The sequence below is a fragment of the Chanos chanos genome, chromosome 4, assembly GCF_902362185.1.
Source record: "Chanos chanos chromosome 4, fChaCha1.1, whole genome shotgun sequence".
In the NCBI taxonomy this organism is placed as follows: Eukaryota; Metazoa; Chordata; class Actinopteri; order Gonorynchiformes; family Chanidae; genus Chanos; species Chanos chanos.
In genome coordinates this window covers 28,611,557-28,631,762 of record NC_044498.1, presented here as the reverse complement: position 1 = coordinate 28,631,762, position 20,206 = coordinate 28,611,557, and the positions used below count along the sequence as shown (strand labels likewise).

The 20,206-nt window shown below is 39.3% G+C and overlaps 1 protein-coding gene across 1 annotated transcript in view; it reads right to left on the bottom strand.

Annotated features, from left to right (window-relative positions):
* Positions 1-1,815: 1,815 nt before the first annotated feature.
* dnai3 (dynein axonemal intermediate chain 3) overlaps positions 1,816-20,206 on the bottom strand; it is a 44,637-nt gene continuing 26,246 nt past the window's right edge. The window contains exons 13-21 of the mRNA XM_030772221.1: positions 19,996-20,146; positions 19,669-19,753; positions 18,141-18,262; positions 17,756-17,819; positions 16,888-17,018; positions 7,860-8,064; positions 3,829-3,920; positions 2,990-3,112; positions 1,816-1,947 (exon numbers count right to left, since the gene is read on the bottom strand). Coding sequence (XP_030628081.1) covers positions 1,816-1,947; positions 2,990-3,112; positions 3,829-3,920; positions 7,860-8,064; positions 16,888-17,018; positions 17,756-17,819; positions 18,141-18,262; positions 19,669-19,753; positions 19,996-20,146 — 1,105 coding nt within the window. The remainder of the gene's footprint in view (positions 1,948-2,989; positions 3,113-3,828; positions 3,921-7,859; positions 8,065-16,887; positions 17,019-17,755; positions 17,820-18,140; positions 18,263-19,668; positions 19,754-19,995; positions 20,147-20,206) is intronic.

Genomic DNA, 20,206 nt, shown 5'->3' with positions numbered 1-20,206 from the left:
GTTCCTCTTCCCCTTTCTTTCCCATTTGAGATTTCCAGTTGAGTTTTCAGGTGATGTGGTACCACCTCTCTGAGTGAAATAGCTAAGCATGATGTGTTGTGCTCTGATCTCGTGTTTTTAATAGTGTATGAGACCCATATTGATTCGATCCCTGATACCAACTAGTGTATGATACCAACTGGTGTACTTAATCTTTTTGTTTCTTTGTTTGAAGGTGAGTGCTCCCTGGCGGGGAGGCTAGTTCACCTGGTGTTGTAATCTACTCAGTGCATGCTGTTAACACCACCTGAGTAGTTTTTCACCTTCTGTTTTCTGCGTGCACATGTGACTGGTCAGGCCTTGCTGCTTAGTTTTTCTTTCTTTTTCTTCATTCTTAAATAGTGTGCTGTCTAAAGCAGTAAATTTAACATGTCGCAATTTCTTCTATGCATGTGATAATAAATTTTTGAAAGCGTCACATTTCCTGCAATGAACAAAGTAATTATATCATCCTATCTATATGAAATGTAAGTCAGTAAAACTGAACACAGTCAGGTCTTGGGGCAGCTCTATGTGGACCTGACTTGCATTCAGTAGTCTGTAGTGTGTGGTAGTATTGCTGCACACTCTCTCAGCCACACATTTTGCCCACACAAATGTTCAGTTGAACTGTAACTGGATCCCTTGATGCTCATGTGCATGCTTTATATAGTAACCCACAGTCATGAGACTCACTGGCTGTTGGAGTGATGCATTTTTCATGGCGACATACAAAATAACTTACCACTAAATGTATATTCAAAGCAGGTGCTGCTACACAGGTGTAGTTCCTGAGTGAAGTAATTGACATCCTATCATGCCAAAGTCATATATAAAATTCTGGGCAGACCAGACACCCATTATTTTGGCATCTATAACTGAGAGGATGTGATCTCAGGGACTTGGACGGGGGATTTATTGCTGGGGTATATTCGGAAGGAGCATCGGCAACAAAGAATTTTACACTTGACTGTTAAATTTTAGAGGAGAGCTATTGGCTGAGGTGAAGCTCATCAGTACAGGCTTGACCTTCCTATAGAGTTTAGGAGATTTATCACTAGAGAATGACAATGTTGATGAGGTCATACTTTGAGGGGCTTTAGGAGGAAGAACTCTGACATATTTCAGTGCTTGAGCTGGTATGACATAGGGTAGCCTGGAGCTAAATACGGCGGTCTCCTGTCACAGATGAAATAAAGAAGAAAACAGGGGAGAGACAGGGCGTAAACTGGAAACAGAGTGTATATGTGGGTAAGTGGAGAGTATGGTTATTGATTAACTGGACAAGTACAGTCCCAGGCATCAGAGGTCTGAGGGAAAGGCATCTTTAATTATGTGGTCAATTGTGAACAAGAGTGACTGTGATGCTCATGTGTTATTTCAGTCAGTTAACAGATGTAATCAGCAATCAGATCTCAGTCCGGTTGAACGCTCGAGAATGTGGAGCAGTGTCTACCACACTGTTTTCAAAAGCACCACGTGATTTTCTCATGGATGAATCGCCACATTCCCCCACCAAAGCTTCACACACTTGTTGAGTCTGGTTCAACCCTTTAAGACACTGTGGTGTATGTGAGTGTTTTCAGTATTGCTTTAGCAAGAACTGCTGGTTCATTACTGGCACATTAGGACTCTTATCATTTGTCATGTATGGTTGGCAATTTTTATTTAGAGAGGGTTAGGAAAACTCTATTTGTACAGTTTAAAGTACCAAAAAACTCTCTTACACAAGCAAGTGAAAATAGAGCAGTCTTGTGAAGTTTTGAACTAAAGGCTTAGGCTGAGAACCAGAGAGCCTCAGATGTCCACAGTGTCCTGCAGGAGACCCATTTTCTTAAGAATGGCTCTTTCAAACATCAGGTATCCTTCATACTCCTTCTGCCCCTCCTCCTCAATCTGCTCCACCTGCCTCTCCAGCATAATGGGCTCCTGAAAACAAAGCACATATACCAAACTCTGAGAAAATGAAGCAGACATACCAAATGCAGATAATAAATAATGCGTTCAGGAAGTAACTGAGCTGGTGTCCTGTCTCTTGGAACAGTTTTTCTCTGTGTGACTGTAATTGGAGTCATGGTAATGTGCAGGCATCATTGATAACACCTGTAACTGTGAAAGTCTAGATCATAGGTTAAGGAATATTTAATTTATTTTGTTTGTGACCTGTTAGCACACAGCTCCCCAGGGTAGCTGCTGATTTGTGTATAGTGACCCTTGTGGGACAAGAAACACAAACACTTTGTGTTCTCAATTTGGGTATAAAATCATGCCAACGGCTTAATGAACTCCACACCTACTGCACTTCGATCATCTCTCAAGATGGTCTCAGTTCAGTTTGTTTTTAGGGGGCTCTGAGTTTGTTTGTTTGTTTGCAGTCTTCATATGCCCAAAAATGTTCATTTATGTTTCTTTCATTTCCCACCACTATTCACACTCGCCCAAAGAAGCACAGGCCTCTGACCTGAATTAGACATTAATGTTTTATGGCCTAAAGTTTAGAGAACTGGGCTCATGACCGGAGGGTTGCCGGTTCGATTCCCAGAACCAACATCGACTACTGTGTGCCCTTGAGCGAGGCACTTAACCCCAATGCTTTCTTTTACCTGTCTTTTACAGTCTGTTTTAACATACCCCTGACTACAAGCTCATTAAAGACAAGCTTGTGTTAACTTCTTGTGGTTATCTACCCCTTAGGTATTAAATTTGTTTTCATACGATGTAATTTTTTAAAGAGAGACATTCAGTGTTGTTTCTGTCTGTCTATTGTAAGGAATATGATTTCAATATCAGTGTCACAGGAACAAGCATGACCCTGCATTAATGGAACACTGAGTGTAGTTAGACCTGTAGCTCTTGAACAATCCTAAAAAACAAAAGAAAAAGAAAAACTTTGTGCTGTAGAAAATGACTTCAAACAAATTTGTTTTAAACTTTCCCATTATGACATATGATTCAGTATTGTTCAGCTCACCACTGTCTTTTGGTGCTTTTCAGCCTCTCTCTCCTCTTTTTCTTTTGATCTCATCTCTTTCCTCCTCTCAAAGTAGATCAGACGTTCCACTTCCTTCTCAAGGAGTTCACTGACTCTCAGCTTCTGTATAGAGAAATGACAGTGCTTCTATACAGTGGAACAACAGTGCTTCTGTACAGTGAAATGACATTGCTACTGTATAGAGACATGACAGTACAAACAGATTTAAGTTTGAGGGTAATGAATCGTAATTTTTTTGTATGGCATACCAATGGTGTATTTCAAACACAGTTATATATTCTATATAATATTAGAGGTCACCAACAGGACTTTGGTTTGGAAGCAGATCAGGGCTTTAGCATGCGGATATTCTGAAGTGATAAGACTGGGCCAATTTTCCTTAGGGACGCGAAGGAGGGGCATGAATAGAGGAAGCTCCTCAGACCTCTTGAACACACTTTCTGACTGACTGACAGACAGGAAGATGTCAGGTCTTTACCTAATTTGGAAATGGTTAGCATCTGTGCCTAGAGGGAGGAGATAGCCCTCGAAGTTCGGACAGTGTTAATTAGAACTGTGTTTAAGGTTGTGTGTTTGGAATTGCATTGTCCATGCTGAATATCTGAGTTGATTATCATCACCTCTGTAATTTCCAAGAAGTCTTTTGTTTAATCATTTTTAATCTTAAAAAATAATTAACATTACAAGCAGTTAAACATTTATTTTGTTGTCATGTATTGCGAAGTAAAAAATCTCTCCTCCAACTACTGCACCTGCCTGCCAGAGCACAACATGGTAGTGGCTGAAACTGAAGGTTTATCTGGTTGATAAGCACTCACCTCATTAGGGGAGGGATTACGGCATATCCATGGAATCTCCAGGATTTGTACATGACCAAGTTGGTCTGTTACTGCTAAAAGATGCTGCTTTCCTGTTTTGGAGAGGTCATTTTTAGAGACATATACACATGTTCACATTTTAATCTGTACACAAAACACCTATCAAATGTGGCAAACACTTGTCTCCCAGGCTGAGCAGACTCAGTGATGAGGTAAAACTTTGCCTTATCCATCAAATGTCATAAATGCTTACTGGTACAACAAAAGTAAGTGTCATAAACGCTTATTGGTACAACAGCAGTGACAAGGCACCATCTGAGGATGTTTTAACAGACGAAAGTTGCTCTTCATGTGCAGAAGGACACATTATTGAGAATCTATAAACGGCAGAATGAGTGAAGCATTATTGTGGATATATTAACGCCAGATTGAAATATAGCCACAAGCAGCGATGGCGGGCCCTCGCACCTCCGGTGATTCATGACCCATGACATTTCGTCATCCAACAATGCACTCAGATCTGAGGGCTGTGCTATGAAGCAAAGTAACTGGCTTGTCCTGGGAAATTCTGGTTAATTTAACTCAGAGTAAGTAGTAAACCACCTAACAGAAGAGCCCTATGGCTTCATTCTCCTGGCAAAACAAAGCCATGGCTCTTCTGTTAGGAGGTTTACTACTTATACTGAGTTAACTTAACCAGAAGTTACCTGGATAAACCAGTTACCTTGCCTCATAGTACAGCCCTCCGATGTGTGTGCGAAACTACAAGATCATAGCAACAGCTAAAAGATTTTGGGCTTAAAATCACTTAAAAATACAACTTCATGATATGCCCAACCCACTTGCTGAGGTATTGGCAAAAAAACACAAATATTACTGTTATATTAATGTTCATGTGTCTTTAGACAATACAGACATCAGTGTCATGTTTCTAAATAAAACTATTAAAAAAAAAGAAAACCGTTTCACATGTAAATGTCATTATGCTCAATCGCTGCATACACAAACACATTGTTCTTGCAACCTGCAACACCTTTTGTGCTGTGTAAATATGCCTCTCACAGATTTTCTTTATTTCCATGCAGGATGCTGAATTGCATGTAATATCTCATTTTCAGACACTGCCTAAATATGCATGTGCTTAAAAAAAACATTTTAAACATTGGAAGTATCAATTTCTGAGTATCCAGGAGCCTACAAGGACACAGTTTTGGCATGTAAGTCATAATGCTCAAATTCTAAACATTTTGTGCAGTTTAACCTTCATGAGCAAGTGTGTGATGAACTACCACACCCCCCTTCGTGCCGTGTCACACTACATGCAATGTTAAAGATTGTAAAGTTAGGAGCATGTTTGCAATGTGGACAGAACCATTGTGAATAATAGGTTTTTATTTGCTACAGTGTATGTTCAGTGTCATTAACAATTTATTGATCAAGCGAGAATACAAATAGAAAAAGTTACACATGGTAACGCAAGGTCATTCATTACATGCCTGGGACACCGGCGACTTGTCTTTCGAACAATAAAAGTGACGGCCCTAAAGTGTAGGCTGCATGAAATAAAGAGTCGTCATACTCCTATTGCTTAAAATTGTCATGTACTGGAATAGAAGCTAATTTAGCAATCCATATCACATATCACAGTAGCCTGAAGACGTGGCTTTAAACCAGCTAACAGCATAGACATAGTTTGCTTTTAGGTAGCATGGCAAGTTAATGTTACAGCCTCAGCTGTCTCAATTTACTGTTAGATACCATAGCAACCTAATGGTACAGCTTCAGCTGTAGCCTACGTTTAAAGCACACCGAGGGAAGCAGAACATGCTAATTGTTCCTTGAACTATATTAGCTTTAATGATCATCCACTCTGCATTTGATAGTGATTAAACATTCATACATATCGTGTTAATTTGAGACAACGGTGTTTTGTATTGAAATATGTTGAGATTAAATCGACGAGTGTTGTGGATCATGACATCAGGCTACATGGTCATAGACAGCTAAAAGGATTCGGGCCTATCAACTGGATAATTTTTATGTAAACCAAGCAATCTGCCAAATGTAGTACCAAAAACAATTGGGCTTTTTAAGATTAACCGTAACATTTCCTTTGTACACACGCAGGCGTAATGCATAGGCTTAAATGTGTAGTGAAATGCACTGGCGGAGCTAATTCCACGATTTGAAGCGGAATGTCCCTGTGCCACGTCCAATATTTCGACAGTTTGTCAACCTAATCCCAATCTCGAAGCTGAGTTTGCCTACAACTTGTCCAAAATTTTTATACAGGGACAGCTCGTCCTCCATTATCCCTGACTTAATCACCAAACTAACCACAATTAAAAGTTTATTTTTTACTAAGCATGCAAATTACCTCCCGACATGGGTAAATTAGCGACATGGCTAACGTGCTTAAAACACTTAAACAAACATGGCTGCTTCTCTTGTCAGAATGTCTCAAGGGGTACATCATGACGTAGCATCTCAATACAACCCCCACGCTACAACTCATAATTTGATTGGTTAAACATCCTGTCACTCATCAGACTGGTGAAACTGGCAAAAAATCTGGTCAGAAGTGCCCAAATTCATCTTATCCCCATAGCTACACTGTTCAACGTATCAAAAATCCCTTCATAGTATAAAATCAGGACACCCATGACTTCATGTACACCAAATCTGAAATGAATCCAATGAACCGGATAGCCAAGATGACTGAAAAAGAAACACTCTTTCTGTTGCCAGATGGCAGGGCTATACTGTGGTGTCACTCTGGGCATGTGGTTATCATAACCATCATAACCAATAACCTGTGAAGTTTGAGCCGTTTCAAGCAATGCATGGAGAATTTGACACATTGCTGTCTTGCGTGGCAAGACATATAAATTCATTATTTCACCATTTCAACACCTTGCAAGATATCAAACATCCCTTGGCAATTTAAAATCTACAACATCTTGACATCATACATAGCAAATCTGACATGAATCCAGTGAACTGTCTAGGAGGAGTATGTCAAAATGTAACACGTATCAAAACACAAAATCCAGAGTAACTCACTTTCTGTTGGGAATGGCTAATACAATGTAATTGCAAATTTGTTCGTCTTGGGGAGACCCACATGCCTACAAAATTTGGTGTGTGTAGGTGATACTACATGCCGGACACAAGACTCTATGCCATGGGGGCGCTATGGAGTCCCCAGGTAACACCCAGGGCCAAGACCCATCTCTGAGTAACTGTCACAAGCACTGATGTGTGCACCGAATTTCATGAGTTTTCGCCCATGGAAACCACTTCAAAAATGGCCAAGTCTTGAAGGAAAAGAATGATGATGATGATTCTTATGAAAACAATAGGGCCTTGCACCTTTGGTGCATGCACCCTCCGGTGTCCACCGGAGGCGCAGCACCTTCAGTGCTTTGGCCCTAATGAATAATTATGAATATATAAATGCCAGAATGACTGAAGAATTATTGTGAATATATAAATGTCAGAGAATGCATATATTCTGTACCAGGCAATTGGAGAGTATTGCTAATAAGGCTGAGAAATTTGCTAATAAGGCTGAGAAAACCAAAAACTCCCATCGCTTTAATTACTTGTGATAGTATCACAGTTTTATTTATTTTTTTAATTTATTTTTTTTTCAGTTAACAAGAGGAAATATTTAAAAATCCACTGATTTCATTAGAACCAAAAGGAGCAAAATACATCAATAATGATGGTCGTTTCACTGATTTATTTAAACTGACTAATGAACTGACTAAGGAACGTGGCAGTGAATTTTACTCTCCATTAAAAGACAGAATTCCATACTTCCTCTGATGTCCCAAACTCAATTCTAGCAAAGTTTCTGGGAACTATCAAAAGTCAATGTAAATCAGGGTGAACCATGTTTAATCCTGAAAGTAAGAGTGTGAGGGATAGTAAGGGGCTAACAGAGAGCAGTGGTTTACATGCCTTTACATCCAATAAGGACAAATCTCTATTATCTTTGAGATTTAGAGCGAGAAGTACCAGGTTACCTGAGACGATCCAGGGCTTGATGCATGTTATTGGTGATGTGGTAATGTTCCAGGTTTTGGAGGGCTCATGGGTTTTTTCTAGCAGATCCCACACTTCAATGTCCCCATCCTCTCTCCCAACAAACAAAAGCCCAGGCTTAGTCAGAGACCAATGCCCAGCTGTGTATCTCTCCTGGGAGCAGGGTGAGATTATGACCGGGTCAATCTGGAACACAGTTCAAGGCAGAATTGTTCGGTGCAGTTCAAGTTTATTTCTATAGTGATTTAAAAATGAACATTGTAACAAAGAAGCTTTACAAAATACTAAATCTGAGACAACTAGTGAGTAAACTCAAGGCAGAAACAGGAAATAAAAACTCCATTTGGCTGGAACAGGAAGAAGCCTTTAGAATAACCATGGCTAGCCTTTGGACTACTGAATCAGAATATTAAATGGAATTAGGGTACATAAAATCGACAACAAACAACAGAAGAATCTAGAGTGAATGAGATGCATCTGTGATCAGAAAAGAGTCAGTGTGAGTTAATTATTAAAAGGTGAGAGGATACAAATAATCTAGGACATTCTGTGAGAAAAGAACACTATAACAAGGCCTGGAGTCACAAAACAAGCCAGAGTTGCTCAGAGTTGTGTTACTGTCCAAGCTTAACTCATACTGTAAATCAGTTTACAAAACATCAGAAAGGACAGGGCAATTTAGTGTGGTCAGTTCAGGAGTGGGAGACTGGATCATCCAGTATCCAACACTCTTGAGCTAAATATGACTGGATGAAACCTGCCTCAAGCTAAAAATTTCATTCTGTATGTCCACGGTTAATGACTGAAACAGCTGCAAAGAGTTGAAGCTTTCCCTGAAATGCTAAATGACTTTTTAATAACAGAATGATGCCTGTTCCACAGAGATCATAACAATGACACATTTTAGTGGTTCCACATCCTCTGTTAGAGTGAATAATGTCATTGTGGTTCATCTTGTGTTAGACAGTAAATAATGTCGTCGTTCAGAATGAGAACTGGTGCTGGTGCAGGAACAGACCCGCCCATCAAAAGGCTCTTTGCTCCTGATACTAGCAAATTCTTAATTATGTTAATTATCCCTTATTATGAAGTTTCCTTACTGTATGACTGAGTTGCACCAACAAGGATTAAGATTTAACCTGGATTAAATCAAGGTTCATCAATTAATCCAGTTGCATGAAATTTTAAACCTAGTTTTAAAATAATCAGGGTTATATTTAAACCATCCTTTTAATCTTGGTTTTAGTTTTCGCAGTAAACCTAGATTCATTTTAATCCTGTTGCTCCACTACTTGAAACTCAGATTTAAATTTGAGTTAGGGATTCATTTTAAACTTGCAGCTGAGGTGATTTAGGGAAAAGGTTAAGCTTCCAAAATGGCAGCATATATTAGATGAATTGAAGAAAACCAAAAGAAAGGAAAGGAAAATAAGTTGAGTTGAGTTTTATGATGATGATGATGATGAATTTCCAAGGTGATTCTGATCCAACAAAGAACCTTTTATGAGATTCAATTAAAAAATCGGGCCCACAATTATAAATATGACAGTGACTGAAATGCAGCCATACCACCCTTGCTCCAGCTTCTGAGCCTTGCGGTTTTGCATTACCAGATGTTTCCAGATGGTGGATGGGGACCTTTTTGGAGTACACAAATTGACAGTAAGTAGGATTGCTGGAAGGGTATCAAGAGTAATTTCAACTCTGAAAAAACAGTATATAAGATTCACTGCAACAGGAGAAACATCAGCTGGTTTTTACCCAAGAGCTGGTTTGTTGGGAGTGCTAAGAGCACTTGACGACACTCACATCCCCATTCAAAACCCTGGTGGAGAACTGTTTCACAACAGGAAGGGCTACTATTCTATTAATCCTCAGGTCATGTGTGATGAGAAGGGCCAAATCACCAACATTGTGGCTTGATGGCCAGGATCAACTCATGATAGCAGGATTTTTAATAACCGCCACCTCTGTGCTATGCTTGAAAAGCAGGCATTTGAAGGCCACATAATAGTTGACAAGGGATATCCCTGCCGTGCCAACCTGATGACCCCCCCCCCTTTTGAACCCTCAAACACCGGCGCAGAGATGGTACAATGCCTGCCACATTGCAGCAAGATGTCTTGTGGAGAGTGTCTGGAGGTTGGAAACGAAGGTTTCCTTGCTTGCAGGATGGGCTTTGACAGTCATTGTTGCAGTGGCAGTGTTGTACAACTTTGGGAAGAGACTTGGAGATAAGCTGCCATTGGAGGCTGAAGAGGATCCCCATGAGGACAGAGGAGATGACCAGGAGGAGCACAGTGCTGCCACGGCGAATGGAAATGCTGTTTGGAAAATCCTAATTGAGAACTATTTTGCTGCATAATTAAGGTGTGTATGATGTACCATTGAAAGAGATCAAATATGTAAAAAAAAAAAATCTACTGTACATATCACTGTTATTGGATTTTTAAAGTAAAGCATACTGCATATCCAGGCCTCAATGAGGACTGTCCATGAGTAGTACACAGTTGTCCACTATCCTTTTCCTATACTGTCCCATCCATTAAACTACTACGGTTAGTGCACAACACAACCGTTGTTGGTCTCATCAGCAGAAGGAATACAACCCTGGATAATGTGGACCATAGGGTGTGCTAAAAACCATCCTTAAGCGTGTGGCACTCACTACAAAGAGATGGAGGAGCCTAAAATGGCCCTTAAAATTCTCTATGTTCCAGTAAAACAAATGAGTTATAGGGCTTTTTGATGTATGCAAATATGAAATCCATCTAAGTAACAGAGAGATATCTATTCTCTCTCTGTGACTCACACATCCACTATTCCATTCCATATCGAGTCTATCAATAAACTGAATTAACTAATTGATATACATACATTTATATTTAAATTTATGTATAGATAAAGACAGAATTTTATATTTCCTCCAAATTTAGGATTATTATATGTGTGAGAGCAAAGCTGCATTGTTGAGTGAAGTTGTTAATTTTGTCTATTGTTTTATGCAAGTGTTTAATGTATTACTTTTTTAAATCCATATGAGTTTTAAGTAACGTATGATTATATATTACAATTCTGTTAGTGTCGAGTTCTTAGACTGGCGCTGTGTTTTTTATGTTTAATTGTCGCTGCCTGTGATGTGTGTTAGGGCAGGAGAAAAAGCTCAGGCAGAGCTCAGGGCCTCAACTGGGCTGCTAGCCTCAGGTCATGACTGGCAGCTGAAGGTGGACCTAGAAAAGCAGCTGAAGTTTCCGGAGTACATTGCGAGGGCATCACCCAGGCCAGCTTTGGTTTTAACATCTGAGGGTTCTAAGCAAGTGGTCATGTTGGAACTCACTGTCCCCTGGGAAGACCGGATTGAGGCCCACGAGCAGAAAAAGGCCAAACACCTCGGACTGGTAGAAGAGTGTAGAAGGCATGGGTGGAAGGCCCGCTGCGAGCCCATTGAAGTGGGCTGCAGGGGCTTTGCAGGGCAGTCTCTACACCGTTCACTCAGTCTCCTTGGTATTAGAGGGTTGCAGGAAAGAGGAGCCACCAAGAACATCATAGAAGCTGCAGAGAAAGCGTTGAGATGGTTATGGATCAAGAGGGACGATCCACTTGGACACAAGTCGGGGACTGATCACCCCTGACTGGGACACCCGGGTGAGTATCTGATGATCTAAGACCCAAAACACCCTAGGGTCCTGGGTTCATCACTGATGATGTGTCCAAGTCTCACCTCCTGGTGTGTCAAGAAACTGTATGTGCGTGCCACTGAACTGTATATCAGATATGGGCCACTCCACCGAATCGATGCCATTTGCACATTGTAACTTTTCAAAATTGAAAACTTCATTCTTTATCTTTTTTCAGCACTGTATCTAATAACACACATGTTGAACTATTCAGAATGTGTATTGGTCAATCTCAGGCCATTTTATTTATTTATTTATTTATTTATTTTTGCAAATCCTGTTACCAAAACTCTTACAACTGTTTAAATATCGATTAAAAGTCATGCCAACTAGTTTTTGTTTTTCCCTCAATAAAGTGGGTATTTAAAAGAAATAATTGGTTACAAGTTCAAAAAAATATATATCTGTGGTTAAAAAGTGTCAACATATGCAGACGATTTTTTTTTTTTTTTTTAAACAAAGCCATTTTTTATATTTTTAAGGGAGACCCCAACCTCAATTTTATGAAAAATGTATCATGTAATTTATCAAACAATTGTTTGTAAATGTTGAACCAAACATAATTGAAAAGTAAGTGGTTTATCTTTATTTTTCTTAAAAAAACAATTAAGTAACAGGAATGAGCACTGAGTAATAGGAATGAGTGCTTGTGTGTGTGAAATGTCACAGAACTTCCTTCAATTAAAAAAAGAAAACAGAGGTCATTATATTTGGCAAAAAAGATCTTAGTCCCAATAGCAACAACTGTGTGTGCATGTTTTTGCATGAGTGTGTGTGTGCGTGTATATGAGTGTGTGCTTGTGCGTGTGTGTGTACAGGGTGGGGTGGAGAGAGAGACTGAGAGAGAGAGAGAGAGACTGAGACTCTCTCCTCTCCCAGCAGCATGTGTTTCTTGCCCCTGCCTCTGAACAGTTTAGGTTCTCCATCTTCCTCTACAAAAAGCAAGACAACAAATACAAAAAAATGACCATAGCAGGTCCACAGATCTGTACATTGACTACCAGTACCTAATATTAACCTGAAAATATTTTTTCCTGCATATAACACGCAGCATACAATTGTCGATCTTGGTGGTAGTAGCAGATATTCAAATGGGAGCTTTGAAAGCCGAAGTGGAGAAGGGTTCCATGCAGACAGCACTTGGATGTGGGTTAGCTGGCTCTAAGAGAGGCAAATGCTGTTATGAAAGAAAGTGGGCCCCCAAGAGCACTTGAAATATCGAAATTTTTCACATTATATTATGTCAATGATATTCATACAAAAACACTATGTTAAGAGGTTGGCTAGTTAATACAACTGGTGTTACTCAATTCCTGTCAGAGCTGGTGTCATGTTCATGCACACGCGTACTGTAACTGCGTTTTGATGCAAGCTCAACTAGTAAGATTAACGTTAAGTTACAGTCCTCTCTGCGTCAATGGAAAAAGCGGCAAAAAAGTAATGTCGGACTTATTTTTTTACATAAGAATGAAACTTTACTGATGGAGGTACTACTTATCTTATTTGATCTTAATTGTAGTTGATTGTTATTTACGACAGAGTATTAGAGCCACATTGAGAGGGAAAAAATCCTGAGCTTTTGAGAGTAAAGACGTAATTTTATGAGAAAAAGTCGTAATTTTAGGGTACATGTAATTTTAGAGGGGAAATATCACCAGCCTGCGTTAAAATGAGGAACGTGGAGCATCTCATGAAGTTATTCTTTAGTATAGGTTTTCAAAATAACTAAATACTTTTGGCACATTAGCACCATATTATCATAAGATGACTGATGTGTGTGGCATGGCATGAGGCCTGAGATAAACAGCAGTTGCCAGAAGCAGGCTCAGGTTGTCATTGACTGTCCTCTTGCCCGTTTTATTGGTTGCTAGTAGTATATTTTCCGAAAAATTGTGTTTTTCTCGAAATTTTGCGAATTTATTCCCATAATATTACAACTTTTTATTGAAATACTGACTCATTAAATTCCGACTTTATTCTAATAATAGTATGCCTTTTTTCTCAAATATGACTTTACTCTTGTAATATTACCACCTTATTCTTGAAATCTCAGTTTTTTGTTTTGTTCCCCCCCCCCCCCCCCCCCCTCAGTGTGGCCCGAATACTCCGTCGTAGTTGTTCTGCACTTTTGGCACATTTTTTAAACCAAAAGCAATTAAAGTGGTTAATTTGTTAAAAATAAATGCAGTGTCTGCTGGTTTATTTTGTTACTTTTCAGTACACTACGTTCAGTATGCCACTTAATACTGTGTAGGTGCAACAGGGTGACCAAATCAGCTTCATAGCAATCAGTCTCATAAAATTATTAACCATTAATTTTGCTGTTTAATATTTTATTATTAAACTACTAAAATTGATGGAATAATCTAGTTGTAACATTGTGCTACAGCCTTAGCGGGTATTGCCCTACTAATCTATCAGAATTACACTACCAAGTCTATGACACTCATGAAACAATCAGGTTGATGAAGGCAACTTTGAATCGCGTGGCCACCGAAGATGCGTCTCCTGTTGTCCAATGAACAGCGCGTAGCACAGGTGCAGGGAGAGCGGTTCTTTTCTTTCGCAGCTCGTTAGTTGAAAATCCTTGGTGATCCAATGATCTTGAAGAAATTCTAAATTACAGTTTGTCGACGTTTTAAGAAATGAAAAGGGATCCAGTCACCTTTCCTGTCTGTAAAACTGCGTAGACTGCAGTATGATTAACCGGTTTAAAATGAAAGACGGAATTGCGCGAGAGAAAGTTCATAAAAGTTTAGCCAGAAGTTTGGTACAAATAGCTCACTTCATTGTTCTTTTGTTACGCAGAGTGACGGTACCTCTTTATGCAAATGGGGTCCACCCCCAGAGAGTAATGGTATCTCTCTATGCTTGTAGGATTACTCGCCAGAGACCAAGACTCTCGATTTTGCCGCAGTTTTTAAGGTGAAATTGCATCTATGCTGTGTCTGGTATCTTGTATCACTGCTGCATCTAATATCATTACAGTGAAAGGTGAGAAGATGGGTTCAGATTACCTGTGAGGTTGAGCAGGGAATTGTGGGTATTATGGGCTATGGGCCTGGCAGCCCCTACAACTATATCACTTTGAATATTAAGGTGCAAATTGACACTAGATCACTCTTGTGAGTTTGCTACTTTTTAAGAGTAAAAACCAAAGAAGGTTAAAAACATGCCAGGCTTACATTGCTGTAGCAACACAGCCACAGCTTACAGTGGATGTGCAAATGATCAAGCATTGACAATAGTCAATAGTATTGGTGGCACCGAGGCAGTGAGTGGCCCCCAAATCAAATTCTGCTCAGGGCCCTATAAAGGCTTGGGCCAGCCCTGTACATGGATGTCCAGGTACAAGATCAAGAGGGAAGCCTTCCCTGCAAAGACCAGAGAGGTCTTGGAGACATCTCTAAAATCCTAGAATTTAAGAAGGAAGTTTGAGACCACTGGGATTTTTCTATGGAACCCAAATTGGGTAAAAACGGGCGGCCGTGACCTAAAGGCTCAAGAAGCGGGATTGGGACTGTAAGGTCGCCGGTTCGATCCCCTGGACCGGCAGGAAAAATGTGGGTGGGGGAGTGAACATACATACAGCACTTTCCCTTCCCTCAACATCCATGAGCAAGGGAGCAGTTGGGGATTAGGTGCCTTGCAGAAGTAGTTGTTCATCCTCCTTACAGTACCAACCAGAGCCCACTACTATTAAGAGCACCACTAACAGTCTGCAGACAAGTGTATCTCCACTCCCAGAGGACCTGTCAACATTGCCAACAAATGGTGCGGATTCCATGTCCCAGATTGTTCTGAGTGTGGGAACAATCCCTGGATCAAACATTCTGAACATAAAAAACATCCATGTTACCAGTCCACCACAGGAGATCATTTCCATAGCCCAGCTATGAACTTCAGAGGACACAAACTCTGCCTATAGCATTATGGATTTTTTCTTGAAGTGCATCACACAAAAAAAGAGAACGCCAAAAAAACAGAGAATAAGTACACTGAAATATGGAGAATCTCTAACATCTCCAGAAGCCATAACCAGGCTAGCTGAGAATGGAAAAAAAAAACCCACTCCAAAGATGTAAAGAAGGGAGCAATAACAAAGAAATCAGAATCAAAGAAAACAATGGCAGCACAGAATCCCAAGCCATCAGACACAGAAAATGCTAATGACCCAGCTGATCCATCCTTCACCGTACTAACAGATGTATACTATGCAGTTATGTTCACTTCACCCCCAACCTGTTGTATTGGAAGACATATTAATATGTCCACACCCCCTGACGGAGAACACTACGTGATGAAATTCTGAGCAGAGGCTCAGATAACACATATGTCCTGGCTGTGAGGGACAAAATTAAGGATGTTTAGAAAAAAATCATTCTGTGCAAGGTAAAGGTAGAGGGTGCAGGACCCTTCTACTTGAAGAACTACCAAGAGGTTGAGAACCTCTTCAAAAAGCGACTAAGAGAATATAAATAAGTTTACATCCATTTAATATTGGGCTACATAATTAGTTTAGTCTTGGGCAACCCAGATGAATGAAATGTTTAAGTGGTTTGACGTGGTTTGTTACTTGATTTTAAAGGCTTGGAAATTGTTATTTACGGTAGAAAATTGTTTTTAACATCTAGTTAATACTACATGATACAATTAGTTTGAATGACACTACACTGTGAATGAAATTATCTATTTTAATAAAAAAAGATCTCAATCCTAGACAAATGGTTCAAAAGTTATAAGCAAAAATGTACCTTGAAATTTGGCCTGTTGGTGGTGCTACAGAAATAGATGGACTGACTCCAAATTTAATGCCTGGATACTTTGGACTGTTCTCTATCAAAGTGCAACATTTCATCAAAATCCACCAAAGGGTTGTATGGGCTACCATAGACTCACAGAGGAGAAAGTACAACAGTAACAGTGAAAAATTCTAACAATTACACTAGGTGCCTTGCACCTTCAGTGCTTGGCCCCTAAATATATTTGTTCACATTTAATAAACAACTATAAAATATGGCCACATGCAGTGATTTTTTTTATGTTTGCTGTTGGCGTTTTAACATCTACAATCTTGGCACCTTTGCCTGTGTGTATTTAGTATTGATCCATTTCACTGTGTCTGTAATTCCCCTTTTAGCACAATGCCTATGGATGCTTGATGTATTTAGTCAAGAGCTGCTTCAGCAAAGACAAATCCAGTGTTCAGCCTTTGAATCTCACTTTCTTAAATCAAACTTGCAAAAAAAACTGATTATTACATCACCAGCCATCACTAATGCAGCAAATGATTCACTCATTCTATGAAATAATATTTTCTGTTTCAACTGACCATAATACTCTCCCTCCAGACTGCAAATGTCCACCCTCCAACTGTTAGGATAATATCTGTGAAGAATGGTGACCGTTGTACAGTGTTTACTTGGCTGTCATGTACGACAAAGCTCTGAGAGGTCTTCACACCTTAGAAACAAAGAAATAAATAAATAAAAAGTCACATTTACTCCAAATGGAGAACATTGAAATATGTCCCATCAAAGGTTGTGCAGTTTTACAGTATTCATTTCAATAAAACTCACAAACACGTTAAGACAGCCTGGACATATGTCCATACTCACGATATTATGCTCATATAACACACACATACAGACACCTACACACACAGATTTGATCAAAGGTCTATTTTACAATCGTAACCATTCAGCAATGCCTCAGCCCCATATCCTCCTTTCTCTTCAAAGTAATAAGCCTACAAAGCTTACACACAAACACTCTACACTGTACATGCAACAACACAGCCATACTGACACACACACGCACTTGTTATACTTCCCTCCATGAAAATCATACACACTAATGTCTGTACTACTACAGCATGTGTAATGTAAATACGTGTTTGTTACTTGAATGCAGATGCTATGTGTTATAGCACTTTAGCTACACTCAAAGAAGTGTGTGTCACAGAAAGTACCATAATGTTGGCTAAACACACTTAACACTTCCAATGCTTCATTACAGACTGCCAAGTCAGATTCAGAATTCAAGATTAAATTTCATTTTTATCTAAACAATCAGTTCATTCGATTTATTACAACAGTCAACAAGTATATATTCAAATGTGCAGGGCTAAGGTAAGTGCTGCATACAAAACCATACATACATGCATATACAGGTTGTGAGAATACTGTGATTACACTTACTGTGCAAGCACCCTGAGTCACTTTCCTCCTCCATCCTCCAGTCTGTGTAGACCAACTCTCCATCCTGATGATAGTACAGAAGACATTCTGTTATCAAAGAGAGTTTACTGAAGTGCACAATCCTTAGTTACACAGTGGTTCAGATTAAGTAACCAGTCTGTTTGTTTACTGACTGATCAACTAACTGATTGACTTAAACAAAAATCTTGTGGTTCAAATCACTGCAGAATGACTGAATCAGTAAACTGAAGATTTGATTATAACTTCAATGATGCATCCCAGGGCTCAAATTGAACACGTTGCCTAACAGATATGTGGAAAGGACTTAGGATTCCCACAGTCAGGGCTTAAAGCTCTAAATGTTACTCTGATGGATGAAACCAACCTCAGTTCCTATGTAGAACTTGGTGCTGATGTCCTCCAGAGGTTTGAGATGTTTAGCTGAGGGGAGTCTAATCAGGCTATACTCAGGAATCTCTGATCGATCTGTACCAGCAAGTGCTCTGTCTAACAAAAAAGAAACTGCTTCAGAAAAGGAAAAGTGTGTCTAGGGTTGAGAGAGAGGACAAAAATTAAATAACGTAGCCAATGAAGTACTTAAATTATTTTATAAATTATTCCCAGTCAGCATTCTCATAAAAAAGCCCATCCTCCTTTTTTGGTTTTCATTTATCCACCTGCTTTATTTTTCATGAGAATCGAAATTGTCCATTTAAAGAACAAAATATAATCATGTAATTTTTTCTAGATCTACTTAAGTTTCTTTTTGCACATTTCTTCACATTAATCCATCCATCCATCTTGTTTTCTTTTTAAACTGTTAACTCTTTTCCGTGCACCCCAATCATTTATTTCAAAGTTATCCCCAAACCATTCTTCTTTTACCTCCCTCGCACTATGCCATGACACTTCTTCACTCTACACTGCCTTTGCTCTTTTTTCTTTTACTGCAACACTATATTAAATGTTTACACTGTAGCATTAATATATAGCATTATTTTGTGAAAATGGGGCTTAAAATTGGTATGACATGGCTGTTTCTTGTGTTTTGAGGTTGACATTTCTGTGTAAAATTGCTCAGAGAATGAAATAAAAAACTTTCCCTCAGGCTTAGGAATATTATGTTCAGGTTAGCACAAAAGAACAGAAACATTACAAACATGCAATCTCCTTAGAATCAAGAAATACGGAAGCCCTGTTCAAAAAGGTTGACTGGAAATCCAGGAATACAAGAATGAGACACACAATAGAGAGTGGAGAGGAGAGAGAGAGCCTACAGCTTTAACAGCAGCCTACATGCTGAAAAGCCTGGCCTATGGCAAAATAATTTGCTTTGAAAGTGGGAGGGTGTGTGGTACACCTGGTCAATAAGCATGGCAATGTTTTCCCTTTAAAATTAGGAGCTATGATTTATATGACATTTCTTCACATGTCAGCTGAATGTCTGGGGCAGAACTGAAATCTGCCTGGATTTAGTCAAGATGTAAATTTGATGTTCCTTCATTTGAAACCAGACATTTTTTCCCACTTTAAAATAAAGTTTTGGATAAAAAATACTTATTGAAAATAAATATTCATTTAAGATTTTACAAGAGTAAAGACATTTGGACAGCAGCGTGATAAATTTAAAACTTTTTAAACTTATCACATGTCGAACATATATGCTCAACCAACTTGTTCTATATACTCAATGCTGATCAGACAAGCTGTCCAAAAATATATTTGGAATCTGCAGCAAAATATGCATCAAACACACACTTCAGGAACAACATGATCAAATCAGGTGAGGGAACACACTTGGGCAAAGCATGCATTATCCAAATCTTATCAGCAAATTTCCTCCCTTTCCACTATTAAGGTAGAACCCATTGTGACTACTCTGTTGATGAAAATTTGGCTGATTTGTGGCTCACCTAAAGGGTTGCTCCATGTGCTCTCCCTTAGACTGATCTTAAGAGGGCTGTATTCAGTCCTACTGTCTGTCTTTGGGAAGTGCACCTGCACATCAGTGAATGACAGAGCGAGAAGAAGGGACAACCTTTTTATTCTCTTCCCAACAAGGTGTTTTGTATCACTTAACAAATACTATAGAAATTACATTACTTCATTAAATGATATGGCTCTCTATGCTTTTGTCACAGATTACCAACACTGGCTGTCAAGGTTAACCATAACCTTGATAGCCACAGCGTTATGATATTACAACAGAGATAAGTTATCATAATAATGAAATGCTGTACCTGCAGGATAGGTTTCCAAGACAGATCCAGGTGCCTGAAGGTGTTCAGAAGACCATGCAGATTTTCCACACACTTAATCTTTTCTTTTAGCCTCTTCTCTGAGGAGGTCTGTGTTGTTTCTGGGGCACGGATGTCCCAGAACATGACACAGCTAACGATAACAACAGCAAGAAAGAACAACAAGAAGTGAAGGAGGACAGTTTTCTTTGGA